The 19,701-nt window shown below is 44.4% G+C and overlaps 1 protein-coding gene across 1 annotated transcript in view; it reads left to right on the forward strand.

Annotated features, from left to right (window-relative positions):
• Positions 1-19,701, forward strand: part of LOC126335960 (uncharacterized) — a 1,093,560-nt gene that overhangs the window by 1,066,099 nt on the left and 7,760 nt on the right. The window contains exons 32-33 of the mRNA XM_049999436.1: positions 5,430-5,607; positions 14,223-14,358. Coding sequence (XP_049855393.1) covers positions 5,430-5,607; positions 14,223-14,358 — 314 coding nt within the window. The remainder of the gene's footprint in view (positions 1-5,429; positions 5,608-14,222; positions 14,359-19,701) is intronic.

A 19,701-nucleotide genomic window follows, 5' to 3' on the forward strand; every position in this document is an offset into this window, starting at 1 on the left:
TCTGAAGATGGTTATTACAGACCGAAACCGGTAATCTGTAACCAAAAAGTTTGTGACCATAGACGTAAATTAAAAGAAATTTATTTTATATACGGATCACTGTTTTATTCGCGACAGTATCGCAACTTATGGAACAAACTAAGAGGTGAGTGAACAGTAATTAAGACCTTATTAGGAGTTAAATGCTGATGATCTTGATATGTTGCCACGGCCGATCAGTGACACGTGAGCCAAGAAAGGAAAACGAAGACAGTGACGCCTGCACCGTAGCGTCATTCTTTCTGTGACCTAGGACGACTGAGTAAGACACCCACCCACACCTGTAAGCTTACATCCAGATAGTGTGTAAATGAAGCGCCACTTTAACGCACTTACCTGCATATTACATGTCGACCCACTGATTTGAGGATTGGAGTTCTGCAGCACCTACCTGCTACTTTTTTTTACGCTGTTGGCCTCTTGGTCACGATAAAATACGTGTAATAGTACTACATGGCACGCAAACAAGATATACATGCAGGTAAAGCCCTTTCGATAGCTGAGAAGGGAATTATCAGGTATTTTAATCAGGAATATGGTGACTCTTTGGCATGTTTTAGAGGGCCATCAGTACCTGGTTAGTGGCTTTACTTACAACGGCTCCTACTACCTGTGAAAATCACGTTAGTCACGTTTCAACCAAGCGAAAGTACTGGAGCGGCTAAGATTCACATTCTTGGCTATCAGGCTGACGGTAGAGGTTTAAACCCTACTTTTTTCAGTTTGATCGTCCAGAATCTCATTAAATAGTTTATGTCACGGAAAATTATTCAAAGATAGTCATTTTCGCCTTAGTAATATAATTAATAAATGAATCACTACTGCAAACGTTCTTCAAACGTATATTCCGTATGTGGTTCGTAGTTAAAATGCCAAAGGGCAAACTGATAAAACACTCAGCGATCAAACCTTTATACTTGAAAGAAAAGCAAGCACCTGTACTGTAAACATTATCTTACGCAAATGTACTCCTCTTTACCAACCCCGTGATGTTTATTTTCAAAGGCAGATTAAAATTTTCACGAAGTAAATTGAAAATGCTCCCTACTTGCTAAAACTAATAGGGATATCGCTTCTAGAGAAGAATCCGTAAAAAACATTCTTTCAGTCTGCATCAGTTTAGTGCAACTACTTCCACAGGAATGATGAAATACACGTGATTCACATTGAATTTGATCGAAGAAAGAACCCGGCATCGCTTCTCAAAAATCCGTGAGCCAACAAGGCAGCGGCTATCACTAAATGTGCGTGGTGCTCAACCAATTTGTGTTATATTAGAAGCAACCCAAAATAACATCCGGAATTCTGTTGCAGTATAGTAAACGCTGCAAGCCATAGTGAGTAAAACGATTCTGTAACAAACGGTATACACATTTGAAGAAAGTTTGCTGTAGTGACTGATTCATTAATGAGCGTTTTTGGATAATCTTGCATGACATCCATTATTTAATGATGTACTGTATAGTGAAACTGAGAAAAAGTACGCCGGCTACATTTGAACGTGTACCGTCAGCGCGACAGCCACGAATTTAAACCGCTGCGCTTTCTTCGCTTTATTGTAGCATCATTAACGTTACAGAGATAGGAAGTATTGATTTGCACGGAAACTAGGAGCCGTCGCATGAAAATCCGCTAGCCAGGTACTCTACAACTCACCTTAAACTCACTAAAATGCGTGATTAACAGGTCTGATGGTCCACTTGTGAGCCTAAGTGCTGGAGGATGAAGACCCAAAATTTTTTAAATAGATTGCAAATAAAGAAAACAGGGAAAGCATCGTCGAGTAGAAACTTACTAATAAAATAGCATGTGCGCTCAAAAACAACTCAGAGCTGAAGTCCCCACTCTGCAGCGTTATGGAAGCAACAAGACAAACTGTTGGTTTGTCTTTCCCTCACAAGGGAAACTTCCCATCGCATCCCTTTCAGATTTAGCGGTAAGATGACCTGATGGACAGCCCGTCAGAAACTTCACACAGGTCGAGCATGAAAACAGTAAGAAGATGTAATGAACCGTGAAAAAAGAAACAAAATAGAAACAGTGAACGGTCCAAGCTCAAGCCGTACAATATCGAGCTGATTCGAACAGACTCGGCGTGGTCGTTATGTGGTCACGGTGTTGGACTGCAAATCTCCCTCGTGTCCACTTTTCTTCGCAAAATTATGGACAGTCCGTTCGGTCGTTGAAGTGTCTGTTCTCTTTCTGTGATCATGGCATTTGCCATACTGTAAATTGGTTATAGAATAAGAGGCATGTTGTAAGAAAATATTACTGCCGCAAATACACTTGATGAATAGTGAGAGCAGGCGAGATGCCGCGTAAATGAAAACAACAAGTAAACGGGAGCTAACTATATTACAACAAAGAAATCGAAGAGTCAAAACTTCCAAAACGGAGCGCAAGAGCCATAACATGTAGTACGTGTGTAGAAAAAATACGAGGTACTTACGTCTGGCCTTGTAATAATGGGATCTGGTGAAAACACACGTCTCGGATACACACCGGCTAGAGGTTGGGACCCACTGTAAGCAGCAAGTCCGATGCTAGATAACCGCGCCGTGGTACACTGAAGAGGCGTAAAGCTTTGTGTTGTGCAGTCATCAAGAGTACACGAGTGGGCCTTTGGCTCCGAAAGCCCATACCGATGATTTTTCGCTGAATGGTTCACACACTGACACTTGTTGACCGCCCAGCATTGAAATCTGCAGCAATTTGCGAAAGAGTTGCACTTCCGTCGCATTGAATGATTCTCTTCTGTCGTCGTTAGTCCCGTTCTTGTAGGATCTTTTTCCGGTCGCAGCGATGTCGGAGATTTGATGTTTCACCGGATTCCTGATATTCAAGGATCTCTTCATCGCTACCTCGGAGATGCTGTGTTCCATCTCTTGTGCGCCGACTGCAACACCACGTTCACTCAGATCTTGACAGCCCGCCTTTGTAGCAGCAGTAAGCAATCTAACAACTGCGGCAGACACTTGTCTTATATAGTGTTGACCCCAGAGCCATATTCCGCCTGTTTACATACCTCTGTGTTTGAATACGCGACTATACTAGTTTCTTTGGCGCTTCAATGTATGCTATGTGGAATCAACTTCCATTAAAGTCCGTTCCGTACACCTAGTTGTAGCAAACGGATGTTACGCTACGATACAAACTCAAATTTGAATACAGCGATCAGACACATCAATGCTAGGACGGAAAGTTCATAATGTTATGAACAAAAGGACACGAGAGACTTTCGAAGGCGGATGTCGCGCTTTGTAACTCAACACCGTGACCAGATAATCAACACGCCGTGGCTCTTCCAGATCAATCGATGTTGCATACCTTGAGCTTGGACTGTTAACTGTTTCTATTTTGCTTCTTGCACCTTCCTGTATTCATGCTTCATCTACGCCCAATTTTTGACGGACTCTCCACTGGGCCATCTTACCATTAAATCTGAAGGACCTATATGTCCATTTTTTCATAGACTGTTGCAGGATTCGGCTTTTTGATACAGGAAGTAGAATAAAACACCTTTCAGCCGTCTAGTTTCCAAATTTATTTTATTTGGCTACAAGTTTCGGTTATTTACTACGCCAACTTCAGGTCCCTGGTCGACGTATAGGAAGATTCCACCTCGGTTTTGATCGAAACAGGGGCCAGCATTACTGGTATTAGTAGACTTCTGCTTGCTATAACGATACCTCCAACCCTCATCTGCCGACCTATGTATCGCAATAGCAAGCAGAAATCTGCTAATATCAGTATTGCTGGCCCCTGTTTTGATCAAAAGGGAAGTGGAATCTTCCTACACGTCGGTCATGGGCTTGAAGATGCCATAGTAAATTGCCGAAACTACGCTACTGACCATTAAAATTGCTACACCACGAAGATGACGTGCTACAGACAGGAAGGAGACGCTGTATTATGCAAATGATTAGCTTTTCAGAGCATTCACACAAGGTTGGCACCGGTGGTAACACCTACAACGTGGTGAGATGAGGAAAGTTTCCATACGATTTCTCATACACAAAACAGCAGCTGACCGACGTTGCCTGGTGAAACGTTGTGATGCCTCGTGTAAGGAGGAGAAATGCGTACCATCACGTTTCCGACTTTCATAAAGGATTGTAGCCTATCGCGATTGCGGTTTATCGTATCGCAACATTGCTGCTCGCGTTGGTCAAGATCCAACGTTTGCAGAATATGGAATCGGTGGGTTCAGGAGGGTAATGCAGAACGCCGTGCTGGATCCCAACGGCCTCGTATCACTAGCAGTCGAGATGACAGGCATCTTATCCGCATGGCTGTAACGGACCGTGCAGCCACGTCTCGATCTCTGAGTCAACAGAGGGGGGCGTTTGCAAGACAACAACCATCTGCACGAACAGTTCGACGACGTTTGCAGCAGCATGGACTATCAGCTCGGAGACCATGGCTGCGGTTACCCTTGACGCTGCATCACAGACAGGAACGCCAGCGATGGAGTACTCAATCTCTAACCTGGGTATACGAATGGCAAAACGTCATTTTTCCGGATGAATCCGCATCCGTGTTTGGCGACATCGCGGTGAACGCACACTGGAAGCGCGTTTTCGTCATCGCCATACTGGCGTGTCACCCTGCGTGATGGTTTGGGGTGCCATTGGTTACACGTCTTGGTCACCTCTTGTTCACATTCACGGCACTTTGAACAGTGGACGTTACATTTCAGATGTGTTACGACCCGTGGCTCTACTCTTCAATCGATCCCTGCGAATCCCTACATTTCAGCAGGATAATGCACGACCGCATATTGCAGGTCCTGTACTGACCTTTCTGGATACAGAAAATGTTCGACTGCTGCCCTGGCCAGCACTTTCTCGAGATCTCTCACCAACTGAAAACGTCTGGTCAATGGTGGCCGAGCAACTAGCTCGTCACAATACGCCACTCACTACTCTCGATGAACTATGGTATCGTGTTGAAGCTGCACGGGCAGCTGTACCTGTACACGCCGTCCAAGCTCTGTTTGACTCAATGCCCAGACGTATCAAGGTCGTTATTACAGCCAGAGGTGGTTGTTCTGGGTATTGATTTCTCAGGATGTATGCATCCAAAATGCGTGAAAATGTAATCACATGTCAGTTCGAGTATGATATATTTGTCCAGTGAATACCCGTTTATCATCTGCATTTCTTCTTGGTGTAGCAATATTAGCGGCCAGTAGTGTAGTAGCTAAACAAAATAAGTTTAGGAACTAGACGACTGAGAGGTTTTTATTTGACTTCGTAAATCTGAAGGAGGTACGATTAAGAGTTTTCCTTCTCAGCCAGCCATTGGCTTCTCTTGCCCCAATACCAAGCCGTGAAGCTGCTACGGAGAAGTAACGGCCTCAGCTGCCAGAGTGTGGCTACCTGTTGCAGGCGGACGAGTGGCTGGAGGCGACGCAGCGAGCCCTGCGGCTGCCCGCCAGCAGCGTGCTGCAGCCCGACTGCGCCGGCTACCTCACGCAGATAGGGCCCAAGTGGCGGCGCCGCTTCTGCGTGCTCAAGGACGCCTGTCTCTACTTCTACCAGGACAGCACCGCGGACTCGGCCATCGGTGAGGCGCCTCACCCCTCCTTCCTGCACCACCTGCATCTTTCTGAATGAAAGAATACGCCCTGTTGTTGTTGTTGTTGTTGTTGTTGCTGTTGTGCTCTTCAGTCCTCAGACTGGTTTGGTGCAGCTCTCCATGCTACTCTATCCTGTACAAGCTTCTTCATCTCCCCGTACCTACTGCAACCTACATCCTTCTGAATCTGCTTAGTGTATTCATCTCTTGGTGTCCCTCTACGATTTTTACCCTCCACGCTGCCCTCCAGTACTCAAACATGTCCTACCAACCGATCCTTTCTTCTTGTCAAGTTGTGCCACAAACTCCTCCCCAGTTCGAGTCTCGGTCCGGCACACAGTTTTAATCTGCCAGGAAATTTCATATCAGCGCACTCTCCGCTGCAGAGTGAAAACCTCGTTCTGGAAACATCCTCCAGGCTGTGGCTAAGCCATGTCTCCGCAGTATCCTTTCTTTCAGAAGTGCTAACTCTGCAAGGTTCACAGGACAGCTTCTGTAAAGTTTGGAAGGTAGGAGACGAGGTACTGGCCCAAGTAAAGCTGTGAGGACGGGGCGTGAGTCGTGCTTGGGTAGCTCATATGGTAGAGCACTTGCCCGCGAAAGGCAAAGGTCCCGATTCCGAGTCTCGGTCCTGCACACAGTTTTAATCTGCCAGGAAGTTTCATATCAGCGCACACTACACTGCAGAATATATTTCTCATTCTGTACGGAGGATGATCAAACGCGTCCCAGTGAAATTTGCGACTGCTACGGTCGCAGGTTCGAATCCTGCCTCGGGCATGGATGTGTGTGATGTCCTTAGATTAGTTAGGTTTAAGTAGTTCTAAGTTCTAGGGGACTAATGACCACAGCAGTTGAGTCCCATAGTGCTCAGAGCCATTTTTGAACCCAGTGAAATTCCCATAAGAGTTGTTTGGTCACATTCGCCGTGTGAGGTCGAACATTATCGTGGAAAAAAACAACACCTTTTGACAGTAATCCTCTGCGCTTGGTCTGTATTGCACGGCGCAATTTCTTAATGGACTCGCAGTAATCATGTGCATTGATTGTTTGGCCTCGTAGTAATAAATCGATCAGAAAAATGCCTTTTCTGTCCCAAAAAATGATGCACATGAGTTTTCGAGGTATCAGCTAAACCTTCGTTGGGGATGAAGTGCGCCTCCATTCCACTGATTGCCGTTTAGTTTCAGGGGTGCCGTACGAAACTCAAGTTTCATCCCCCGTGACCATCTGAGAAAGAAAACCATCGCCTTCTTCATTGTAGCGTATCAAAAACTGAAATGAACTGCCCATCCGTTCTTTCTTGTGTTGTTCAGTAAGAATTTTGGGTACCCAAGGTGAGCAAAGTTTTCGAAATTTCCGTTTTTCAGTAACAATTTCATGAATTAGTGATAGTGAGATTTGCGGAACTTCATAGCAAGGGCACTAAGTATAAACTTACGGTTGTGCTTAATCTTCTCTTCAATTGAGTGAACCAGCTCTTCAGTAACCACAGACGGGCGTCGACTTCATTCTTCATCGTGCAGTTGATCGCGTCTTTCATTGAACAGTCTGACCATTCTTCTAACCATTGAATCACTCATAGCATTTTGTCCGCAAACCTCGCGGATTTGCCGATGAATTTTCTTTGGTTTAACTTTCTTTGCATTTAGAAAACGAATCACAGATCAGATCTCACACGCGGCGGCATTTTCAATTACGGCAGACATTACAAAGAAGCACTACAAAGCACACGTTGGCAGCAGCGATCTGAAAATGGCGTACATGTCTTCTCTATGAGTAAATGCTGCGTATGCTCGGCAATGCGATCGTGGCGCTGCCGCGGGTAGAAATAGAAACGGAAATTACTTTGTGGACGACCCTTGTATTTACTGTACGCTCTGGTGCTGTGTGTCGTCTGATTACTGTCGGGTTACAACTTTCACAATACTGTTCCAAGCGTCTTTGATATCCTAAAGTAAGGTTACTTTTTCGACAGACGGCGCGGCTGTGTGACAGAATGCTCGATGGCTACGAGGAGGGCATCGGTTTGATTCCCCACTGACGCGAATGTTTTGAACAACGGTGCATCTTCTGCGAGCATTTCCGTGCAGTGCAAAATACATAAGCGTGTGGGAAAAATCGGAAGCGCTCGAGACATCATCGCTAGATCATTGATTCGAGCCACATTTAGGTCTTTATTTTTTTCATCCAGTTCCAAAACCTGCCTCATTTAAACATAAAATTCATCAAATATATGCTAAGTAACACATATTAGTTGTCATCTTAATGAAAAATGCACCTCTTCTTATTTCTAATAACATATTGCTGACAAAAATCCAGTTTCAATGCAAATATAAATTCTTAATTGCTGACCTCTTATAAAATATCGTTGATAAAGAATGTTTAAATTTAAAAAAAATGGCGAATTACATTTTTTTCATCTTTATATATTTTACATTTCACCAAAATGCTCATACATCATGCACCTTTTTTTACACAGTTTGCATAGACATGCTCATGGCTGACACTTTTTCTACCATAAAGCCATACCACAGACCTACATAGTACGTCGAAACTTCGACATTACTTTAGGGCACACAGATGGGTTAACGGCGCCACGGGAGCCGCATTCGGCCCTCGGGAGATATTTGTCAAGTTACTCTTAACTGTTTGCCGATCGGGATTGCCTATCTCACTGCCGTATTTTGTTTTTACAGAATACTGAAACTGTTGAAACTGAAGATAATTCATAATGATTATCTGCAAACAGCTGCTTTTATAGGCGTTTATTTATCCATGATGACATTTCAGGACGCCTGGTAATCCATCTTCAGACGTTTACATATATTTAAGTTTCGTCAATACTGTTGGGAGCAATAGCGTTGCAGAACTTTACAAGGAAGCTTTTAAGACAGCTATTGTAAAATGTCGTAAGTAAAGGTACTGTTCGCGAAGTATAAATAAATATGAACATACGAAGATAGGGTGAATATCAAATGAATGTATTCTCAAAAACCCGAATTTTGATGCGTAATTTGTTGGCGTAGTGTGTCGGGAAACGGGTGGTGCCTTTTGTATCGCTGCATCACCCCATAAACATTAACGTCACGGACGATATAGTTTTCACTTTATGCGCTAGTAGTGCTGCTGTCGCGTCACGTGACAAGGCGGTCAGCGTGAATAAGGGCTTCACCAAAGGCTCCGCTCGCCTGTTTTCGGCTATTCAAGACGCTTGGAAACATTCAGAGTCTATTTTTCCGTAATTTTTGAGAGTTCCGTGGAACTGCTTCGTAGGGTTGATATTTGACTTCTGAACTTACACGTACCATAAACATGAAAAGGTACAAAAATATGATTCTTGTGTGGTCTCCTTGTGGATTCAATGCCGTCTGAAGACATTAAGAAAATGTAATGAAGTTTGGCCCGGTGCTTTATCTGTAACGCGCAGCGGAGTATAGCTAAGTGACTTCAGCACGACTGACCAGGGAATGACTTTCCTTAAGCATTTATAAAGATATTTCTGAAATTGGATATGTAGGGGATATGGATGGGGGCCAGATAAAACGACAGTAGGGACATGAGTGAGTATTTGATCAAGTATTAAAGCAGTAAAAAATCAAAATGAGAGTGTATATGTGGGATAATTTTGGTGTAGTGAATCCGGGAGGGGGGAAGGGGGGGGGGGCAAGAAACTCCAAAGGACCTACTGATAGGCGAGTGGTTGAAGGCTCAAAATGGGAGGTAACAAGAGATTGTGATATATACCAACAAACAAAGGATTAAGGAATGGGGGAGGGAGCGGCTGGGTGGGGAAGAATGGTAATCCGTTAGATTAGGTTGATATGAAAATGCTGCCAGAGTGGAGAGCTAGGAATAAGAGAGAGAGAGAGACCAGAACACACAAGAGGGCGAGTGAAATGAATGGGTAAGGGGGGGGGGGCGAGGGTCCAAGGTGGATAGAAAACATGTGACTACAGTCAGAGTGCAATATTTATGAATTACAGTAAAAGTAGGAAAATATAAAGTAGTTACACTATGCCTATGAAAATTGTATTACGTTTGTATAAAATAGAGTAGCTGCCCCTTAGTAGGAAAGACTCCTAATGAATGCTACTTTGGTGTTACATTCCATAAATAGATTCATCTATCACAACACAATAGATACAGACTTATTTATTACAAGTATGTTAACTGAGGACAGTAAGACGACAGTGTGGATGTAATCTAATGGATTACCATTTATCATTCTTCTCTCCCAACCCCCCCCCCCCCTATCGTTCCTTAATGCTTTGTTTGTCAGTATATACCACAGTCTCTTGTTATCACACCTCCCCACATTTTGAGCCTTCAGTGACTCGCCTGTCAGTAGGTTCTTCGAAGTTTATTGCTTCACTTCCCCCCCCCCCCCCAATTCACCACACCAACTTTACCCCATACCTACACTCTCATTTTGATTTTTCCTGCTTTAACATTTAATCAAATTACTCATATACCTACTATCATTTTATCCGGCCCCACCCATATCCCTTATATATACGCACCTCTCCAGCATCCATTAACTCCTTCCCACCCCACCCCCCAGCACAACCGCTACCCCCCTCCTCTCGCGTTTTTAACTCCTATTGGTAACTTACGTATTTTTATTATCAATGGCACTTACTATATACTTATTGTGATTAATTGTCTTTGAATTTTATTTCATTTTATTCCTTTTAGACTTTAGTTCTTACAGTTGTTGACGATGCATGTTTATTGCAAAGATTACACAAAGATACACAGTGGCACCCCAAAGGTAATTATATATAGCCTGAAGATATTTAACATTAATAGTCATATATCTGTGACATTTTGTCATTTTCGTATTCAGTTGGTCTGTTACCTGTACTCTTTGATTTCTCTACCATTTAGACATAAGGACATGTTTTCATCTTTTGTGTACCAAAGTAAACTTGGATTTACTAAATATGACATGCTCCCACTATCATTTACTGATCTTTTACAAGATGATGTTTTACGTCTGGCATTTCGCCTGGAGCCAATATTTTTCTTAATTTGTGGCCAATTTTGAGCTTGATGCCCAACAATATACGTTAATGACATAAACTGTAAGCACATATTTCTTAATTATACACTTATTTACATTCATTGTTTAGGACATTTTACAACTTTTAAAATTTATGTGGTATTACTGTACGCAATTTTTGGTTTCAGCAGTCACATGAAAATGGCATAAAAGGCAGAAACCTGGGTCTTAATTCAATAAACAAAAATACAATCACATGGCGGTGTGTTAATTTAAAAATTATTGTATGACTGTTGCTCAGAAACATCAAAAATTGATTTCCAGTAAGCTTGTTGCTCCGTGACAACAGCAACTTCACATCTCGTCCGCAGATCGTTTAGAATCTACGCTGATCTGTGCGTTCAGGAATGCTCTGTGGATGTAAGCGGCAACACCATCGATCGTGCACAATAGAAACAAGCGTTACTTCAATGGCGCGCTACGATACGCAGTGTACAAGAAAATCAACCAGTAACAAACGCGTCAAGCAAAACTTTTAGTTTCGATGCGTTAATTACGAGGGTGGTTTGATAAATCTGGTAAATTTCTATGAAAGAATGGAACATTTTCGATGTGCCTTCATGTTTGGTAAGCTTGATTATTCAAGGGTCCTATTAAGAATTTCAACAATGTATAGCGTACAGTTCATTGTTGACAGATGTCTGAATTGGTTAATGTGTGGACTGTGATTGAAAATGGAGAGAGTCAAGTTTCGTGTTGTTGTTAAACATTTAATTTGAAGGGGTGGACTGCCGCACAAATCAAAACCGAGTTGGATGAAATTCACGAGGACTCTACACCATCTTGAAGAGCATTTACTTTTGGATTAATGAAGTTAAACGTGGTCGGCAAGCACCGAAAACGAAGCGTACTCTTGCCGCCCGACTTCTGAGACTGCAGGCACCTCAACTGAACGACTGTTTAATGTCCTGCCCGGAGAATTGGCTATGGAGAAGCTGCGTGTGAGGTGGATGCCCCGATTCCTAACAGTTGTCCAAGAGTGCATCTGGCACGACGTTTCAACACACAGTCTGGCGATGTTTAATCGCCGTACGCAAGACTTTTTGCGCCAATTTATGACTTTTAATGGAACTTGGATCCATGATTACACACAGAGTCAAAACGGTAGTGGAACCGGCGACTGTGGCCGAGCGGTTCTAGGCGTTTCAGTCCGGAACCGCGCTGCTGCTACGGTCTCAGGTTCGAATCCTCCCTCGGGCATGGATGTGTGTGATGTCCTTAGGTTGGTTAGGTTTAAGTGGTTCTAAGTCTAGGGGGCTGATGACCTCAGATGTTAAGTCCCGTAGTGCTTAGAGCCAAAACGGTAGTGAAAACAATAAACAAAGCTTGTGAAGGTGTAACGAAGAAGGCGAAGACCATTTTGTCAGCTGGTAAAGCTCATACATTACCTGGAAAAAGGAGAAGTCACTACTGGACGCTGTTGTGCTTCGTGGTTAGAGCGTTTGAAACATGCGTTGACTTAAAAAAAGACCGCGATTGACACGCATAACAGTTCTTTTTCATATAGATAATGCACCATCTCACACGTCTGTAGCAATCCATCAAGAAAGGTGGGACTGCAGCAGGACAGCGGCGGTATTTGAATCTAACGTCGTTTATTCTTTTTAACATAAGCTACCAGTTTCGACACCACGTGGTGTCACCTTCAGGCGCCGAACGTAACCTGCCATCCACAACCGTTTTCATGTGCAATGAATAGAATCGCATGCAGCGGGCCAAAATTAACTGTATTCCGTAGCTTCCGTGGCAACAAGAAGCCCAGCATGGTCGTCTGACCATGGTAGCATGTAGAATAAACAACGTTAGATTCAAATACAGCCGCTGGTTTCGTTATCATTATTCGAGTATCTCACACATCAGCGATACCAACGGCGAAAGTGCGTTAATCGCGCTTTGAATTGATCCCTCATCCGCCGTATTCACCAAGCGACTGCCGACTCGAAATTTTGGCTTGGAATAAGTAGTCATCAAATGGTGAAGCGATGGTTGCATTGAAGGAGTATTTTTGAGAGTTAGACAGAACTTATTTTTCCAATGGGATGAAAAAGCTGGAGGATCGCTGAATCAAGTGTACTAGTATATCCCCCAAAGGAGACTATGTCGGGAAGTAAGGTGAGTTCTTTACGAAACAAACGTTTTATCTTGCTTTTTCACCATACTTATCGAACCACCCTCGTAAATTCATCCTATGTTTCCGTCTTTATTCGTGTAGAACAGGGCTTCCCAACCTTTTCATCTGGCGGACCCCTTCTTCAGTCGAAAATCCATGGCGGACTATTAGTCAGTCAAGAGCACAGTAACTTTAAATTTCAGAGCGAAACCCATGGGAACTGAAAGCTTATTAATGGAAGTACCATGTTCCCAAAGACCGCCCCTCCTCCTTCCCCCCCCCCCCTCCCCCTCTTAGTATCAATAGTCTTTGGTTTAGAGATGAATGAAAACAACTTGAAATTAACGACTCAGTTTGAATTCCCACTGTATCCAGACACTTACTAGTGGATTTACTCCGTTTGTTCAACACACTATAGCCTGATTAAAATTACTTGGTAATGGAAATTTCACACGATGGAGCTGTCTTCCTCCAAGAGCAATCAACGTCACGACCAAACCGTTCGTTGTTGACAAGCTGCCGCTTATGGTCTGTTCACTTCCACTATTGGGCTACTGTTGTGTAAGGAGCATGCATATTTCGTAACAGTCATGTGTGTGTGTGTGTGTGTGTGTGTGTGTGTGTGTGCTTTTTCGTGAAATTCGAAGAAAAATGTTCAAATGTATGTAGTCTTTCTTTGGTCGTCCTCCCTCCTCATTCATTTCAACTGGAAACTTTCCTTGTTGTGAAGGCGATGGAGAAACTGCAGCCTTCTTCAATGATCCTGACTTCATGGAGAAACTGCAGCCTTCTTCAATGATCCTGACTTCAGCCACCGATGCATGTTAGAAGTAATAAACTGGTCAAAAATCGACTTATGAAATAAGTAGCGGACTGACAAAGCAAGTTTAACATTTAATGATGCCTGGGGCAACATACGTGCCAGCGAGCGCTGTGATTGGTCGTCAAAGCTCGCTCCGCGCATGCGTAAAAGGTTTCAGCGCATCTAGCGCCGTGAGCCGGCGCACAAACGACCCCCGTATTGTCGCGAAACAGTCGATCAGAGAAGCCGCATTCTCCGGCACTAAACTGCGTATACGTTCTCACTTAGGAACCGCAAAGGCTGCTTGGGGATACGACTTGAAGTTGAAGTACACATGTTTTCTACACGAAAAAAACAATGATGAATTAGATTTTCACATTTTTATTCAATGATTTTACTCATTATTTTACACGATTTGGTGAAGGGTGGCCGCGGACCCCTAAGGCGTCCGCGGACCACAGGTTGGGAAGCCCTGGTGTGGAAGATATAGGGTAGCATTTTGAAATGGGACGAATCTTTTAAAACACTCTGTATTCTTCCCCGTGTATGAGTTCCTATGTATGCGAAGCATTAACAGTGTAACAGACAGATAAGTTACTTACAGGCTGCGCGCGCGCCTTGTGCAGGGATGGCGTGTCTGCACGGCTACCGGGTGCAGAACTGCGGCACGGGTGAGAAGCGCTTGTCTTTCGAGGTCCTGCCGCCCGATGCCCGCCAGCGACACTTCTACTTCCATGCAGAATCGGAGCTCGACAAAAAGAAGTGAGTACATACCCTGCTCATTACATACAGCGCAATACACGTCCGTCACTGCCCCTTGTAAGGAAAAACTCTTCCTATTGAACAGTTGCTAATCGAGAAGTAAGCGTCTCCATTACCCATTCTTGCACATAACCATCTGGCAAGCAACAAAGCGTGACGTAGATTGTGGAAACAGGTCGGTGTGTCAGTTTCATTATGTGAGCTCAAGATAGAGAAGAATGGCTGCAGCTAAGGCCGAACCATCAGAAGAATAAGACGGAGGAGGAGATGGAGGACGACGCAAAAAATTATTAAAAAACTGGTGATCAAAAATATACCCTAAAATGCCACGACTGATATTTATATACAATTCGAAGCACAATTAAAAGATCATTCTTTCGAAATCCCGAAATTGTTTCCGACTGCGACGTAGAAGTTTGAAATTTGGCTCGGAGGAGCTTACAACAGCAAAAGTGTGGCGTCCTGGGGCATCACCATCGGGCTCAGCGAAGATTCAAAGAGCAAGGTATTCCCACAGGCGAAGAAAAAGGCTACAGGTCAGAAGTTCGTGTGGTGTGTAAGGTGTCTTAACAATGTCATGTTGGCATCAAAGTCCACGACAATTCTACGCAACACCACCGTGGATGTGTCACAAGATGAGAAGGTAATGAAACCCCTCTTTAGCACATTTCATCCTTTCTTTTGACGCTTCTGTGATGGAGATCAGAACCACGACAACCAACTTTGAAATCACGCAGTTTTCTTCCGGTTGGCCGAGGGAATATTTCACCGCCTCTTAGCATCGAGTCAAAAAGGCTTGAGGGAGTGACATAAAGGACATCAAAGAAACTACCCTTCCCTTGCGACGTTGGTTCCTACACATTTAATTGTCGAAAACGACAGTTTTCAGTCCCACGAAGAGCCGGACGACCTACTTGAGGTCACAGCGAAGGTTCGAATCCTCCCTCGGGCATTGGTGTGTATGTATTTGTCCTTAGAATAAATTAGGTTAAGTAGTGTGTAAGCTCAGGGACTGATGACCTTAGCAGTTACGTCCCATAAGATTTCACACACATTTGAACATTTGACTTACTTGACAACCCTTCGACACAGGTAGACAAGTAAACTTCGCTAATGGGTGTCGAAGGGGTTGTCTAAGGCTCAGGCGCTAGAGCAGACGCGAGGCTGAGTGGGTGTCGAAGTTAGTCAGAGATCACTTTTAACGTGCTCAGTAAGGGTGAATGGGTTTGAAAGTAATGGCTCCAACTTCAAGAAACCTCGCCCTCTTGACGTATTTTGATAGTAACTGAATAGTGAATGGGAAAAAAATGTTCTACCTCTCAACCCAATAGTCTGTTATGCAGGCGTACCATCGCTAGCGTTTGTTGGCTCGAGAAAATTGGTTTTGATACACAAATTGATTGATTTAATTAATGTGCTTTTTAATTAACAGTTGGTAAATCCCTGCTTGGTACCAATCAACCCGTCATCTCGCAAGCAAGATGAATCAGTTATCGGTTTTCCTGTATTAATTTTAATTTTCTCTCTCTCTCTCTCTCTCTCTCTCTCTCTCTCTCTCTCTCTCTCTCTCTCTATTTCTCTTTCGGTTTTCTTGTACTGGAAAGCGCAGTCTGAATCACTTTGCACTTTTCCACGTGCTATGTCTGTCCAAAAAACGTTTATCAGTTACAGTGTGTGGTACAAATCACTCAGTAACATGAAAGAGAAGATTAAAGCTTTTCTTGTTATCATCGGCGTAGCTTCCCTATCGATGTGTCAAGCGTCTTCCCCCTGTTCAACAGCGAACCACTATCTCTCTCACATTTGCCAACATTCTCTCACGTTTCCTCCCCCTGACTCTTTGTGTTTCTTTTGGATATTCTTATCAATTGGTTTTCTTTAATTATCTACTCTGGTAACTTTTCCCTGTGATTTCTCGCTCGTCTCCAGACCAGTTGTCTTCTTCTGCAGAGGTGCTTTTGTTAGTATTCCTCTGATGTTTTTTGCAAGTGTTTCATTCTCCTGTTAAACAGGAACGTTATATTATGACAAATGTACTTAATACAAGCCTCAAGGGACTAGCATTATTGTAACTATTACGTTCATAACAATAATAACTGTTGTCGTTGCTGCCGCAATGTGTAACTTAAGCAGTGTGCACTTTAGAATGCCAAATGTGAAAAATAGCTCTAAGAGAGATGAAATAGAGCGTCTGAAAGCTCTAAATTGGCCAAATAGAATAAATGCATGAATAAATACACTCCTGGAAATTGAAATAAGAACACCGTGAATTCATTGTCCCAGGAAGGGGAAACTTTATTGACACATTCCTGGGGTCAGATACATCACATGATCACACTGACAGAACCACAGGCACATAGACACAGGCAACAGAGCATGCACAATGTCGGCACTAGTACAGTGTATATACACCTTTCGCAGCAATGCAGGCTGCTATTGTCCCATGGAGACGATCGTAGAGATGCTGGATGTAGTCCTGTGGAACGACTTGCCATGCCATTTCCACCTGGCGCCTCAGTTGGACCAGCGTTCGTGCTGGACGTACAGACCGCGTGAGACGACGCTTCATCCAGTCCCAAACATGCTCAATGGGGGACAGATCCGGAGATCTTGCTGGCCAGGGTAGTTGACTTACACCTTCTAGAGCACGTTGGGTGGCACGGGATACATGCGGACGTGCATTGTCCTGTTGGAACAGCAAGTTCCCTTGCCGGTCTAGGAATGCTAGAACGATGGGTTCGATGACGGTTTGGATGTACCGTGCACTATTCAGTGTCCCCTCGACGATCACCAGAGGTGTACGGCCAGTGTAGGAGATCGCTACCCACACCATGATGCCGGGTGTTGGCCCTGTGTGCCTCGGTCGTATGCAGTCCTGATTGTGGCGCTCACCTGCACGGCGCCAAACACGCATACGACCATCATTGGCACCAAGGCAGAAGCGACTCTCATCGCTGAAGACGACACGTCTCCATTCGTCCCTCCATTCACGCCTGTCGCGACACCACTGGAGGCGGGCTGCACGATGTTGGGGCGTGAGCGGAAGACGGCCTAACGGTGTGCGGGACCGTAGCCCAGCTTCATGGAGACAGTTGCGAATGGTCCTCGCCGATACCCCAGGAGCAACAGTGTCCCTAATTTGCTGGGAAGTGGCGGTGCGGTCCCCTACGGCACTGCGTGATCCTACGGTCTTGGCGTGCATCCGTGCGTCGCTGCGGTCCGGTCTCAGGTCGACGGGCACGTGCACCTTCCGCCGACCACTGGCGACAACATCGATGTACTGTGGAGACCTCACGCCCCACGTGTTGAGCAATTCGGCGGTACGTCCACCCGGCCTCCCGCATGCCCACTATACGCCCTCGCTCAAAGTCCGTCAACTGCACATACGGTTCACGTCCACGCTGTCGCGGCATGCTACCAGTGTTAAAGACTGCGATGGAGCTCCGTATGCCACGGCAAACTGGCTGACACTGACGGCGGCGGTGCACAAATGCTGCGCAGCTAGCGCCATTCGACGGCCAACACCGCGGTTCCTGGTGTGTCCGCTGTGCCGTGCGTGTGATCATTGCTTGTACAGCCCTCTCGCAGTGTCCGGAGCAAGTATGGTGGGTCTGATACACCGGTGTCAATGTGTTCTTTTTTCCATTTCCAGGAGTGTAAATATATGTGTCGTTGTCGAACACAGTCTGTCTCTTGTAAGAAATGATAATGATGTAAGAAGCAGACTTGAGTGCATACACGAAAGGGGCGGTGACAGGAAGCTGCACCTGCTATGATTCGTTATCAGCACGCTTTATGTAGGACGACATTCGTACTGGCATATGGTCGGAAAGGCGCAATTCCGTTACTCGTTACCACCACATCCTTCATGTGTAACTGGGGAGATGAAAGGAAGGAAACCTCAAATGCTAATAAGGTTAGTGCGACTGCATAGCCTCTTGGCGGTAAGACGGCGATTTGAAAGCTTAGTGCTAGAAATTTTAGTTGTGAACAGTAAATTCAGAGATAAAGTATATTACAATTTAAGTATGGTTGTTTATGTTAAATATTAATATATTAAATATTAATATATTATATATAATAAATATTAAGGTTAAAAAAAATAACATTATTATAAGGGGCGATCAAAACATTTCCGTTTGAGGAAATGCTTCAGGGTACATGCAAAGTAGCGCAACTCCAATGCAGGTATATTAGCACCGACATGCAGGCAAGGTATTAGTATAGCATTTTTGTCTTTCCGACGTGCGTGTGGTAAATGCATAAACGTCAACCATGGCGATGTTATTATCAATTCCGTCCAAACAGGACCAACATGCTGTTATTCTTTTCTTGGCTGCCGAAGAACAAACAGCGGTAGATATCCTCGAAGAATGACGAATATGTACGGGGGAGCATCTTCCTCGAAAACCACCATTGTGGAATGGTTCACTTAGTTCTGTGCTGGTCACGATTCGACACAAGACGCCCCAATTTTGCAAATGTAATGCACAAGTTACGCCACCTCAAGTGGCAAACATTCGAGCACTTTGTTCATTAAACGACTGTGGGGAACTGACCCGAACGCCTTGCGGAAGTCAAGAAAGACGGCATCTACCTGTGAACCCGTGTCTAAGGCCCTCTGAGTCTCGTGGACGAATAGCGCGTGCTGGGTTTCACACGGTCGTCTTTATCGAAACCCATGCTGATTCCTACAGAATAGATTCCTAGTCTCCAGAAAAGTCATTATACTCGAACATAATACGTGTTCCAAAATTCTACAACTGATCGACGTTAGAGATATAGGTCTATAGTTCTGCACATCTGTTCGACGTCCCTTCTTGAAAACGGGGATGACCTGTGCCCTTTTCCAATCCTTTGGAACGCTACGCTCTTCTAGAGACCTACGGTACACCGCTGCAAGAAGGGGGCAAGTTCCTTCGCGTACTCTGTGTGAAATCGAACTGGTATCCCATCAGGTCCAGCGGCCTTTCCTCTTTTGAGCGATTTTGTTTCTCTATCCCTCTGTCGTCTATTTCGATACCTACCATTTTGTCAAGTGTGCGACAATCTAGAGAAGGAACTACAGTGCAGTTTTCCTCTGTGAAACAGCTTTGGAAAAAGAGATTTAGTATCTCGGCCTTTAGTCTGTCATCCTCTGTTTCAGTACTATTGTGGTCATAGAGTGTCTGGACATTTTTTTTTATCCACCTACCACTTAGACATAAGGCCAAAATTTCGTAGGATTTTCTGCCAAGTCAGTACATAGGACTTCACTGTCGAATTCATTGATCGCCTCTGGCATAGCTCTGCTCACACTACATTTCGCTTCGCGTAATTTTTGTTTGTCTGCAAGGCTTTGGC

This window comes from Schistocerca gregaria, chromosome 2 (assembly GCF_023897955.1).
Source record: "Schistocerca gregaria isolate iqSchGreg1 chromosome 2, iqSchGreg1.2, whole genome shotgun sequence".
Lineage (NCBI taxonomy): Eukaryota > Metazoa > Arthropoda > Insecta > Orthoptera > Acrididae > Schistocerca > Schistocerca gregaria.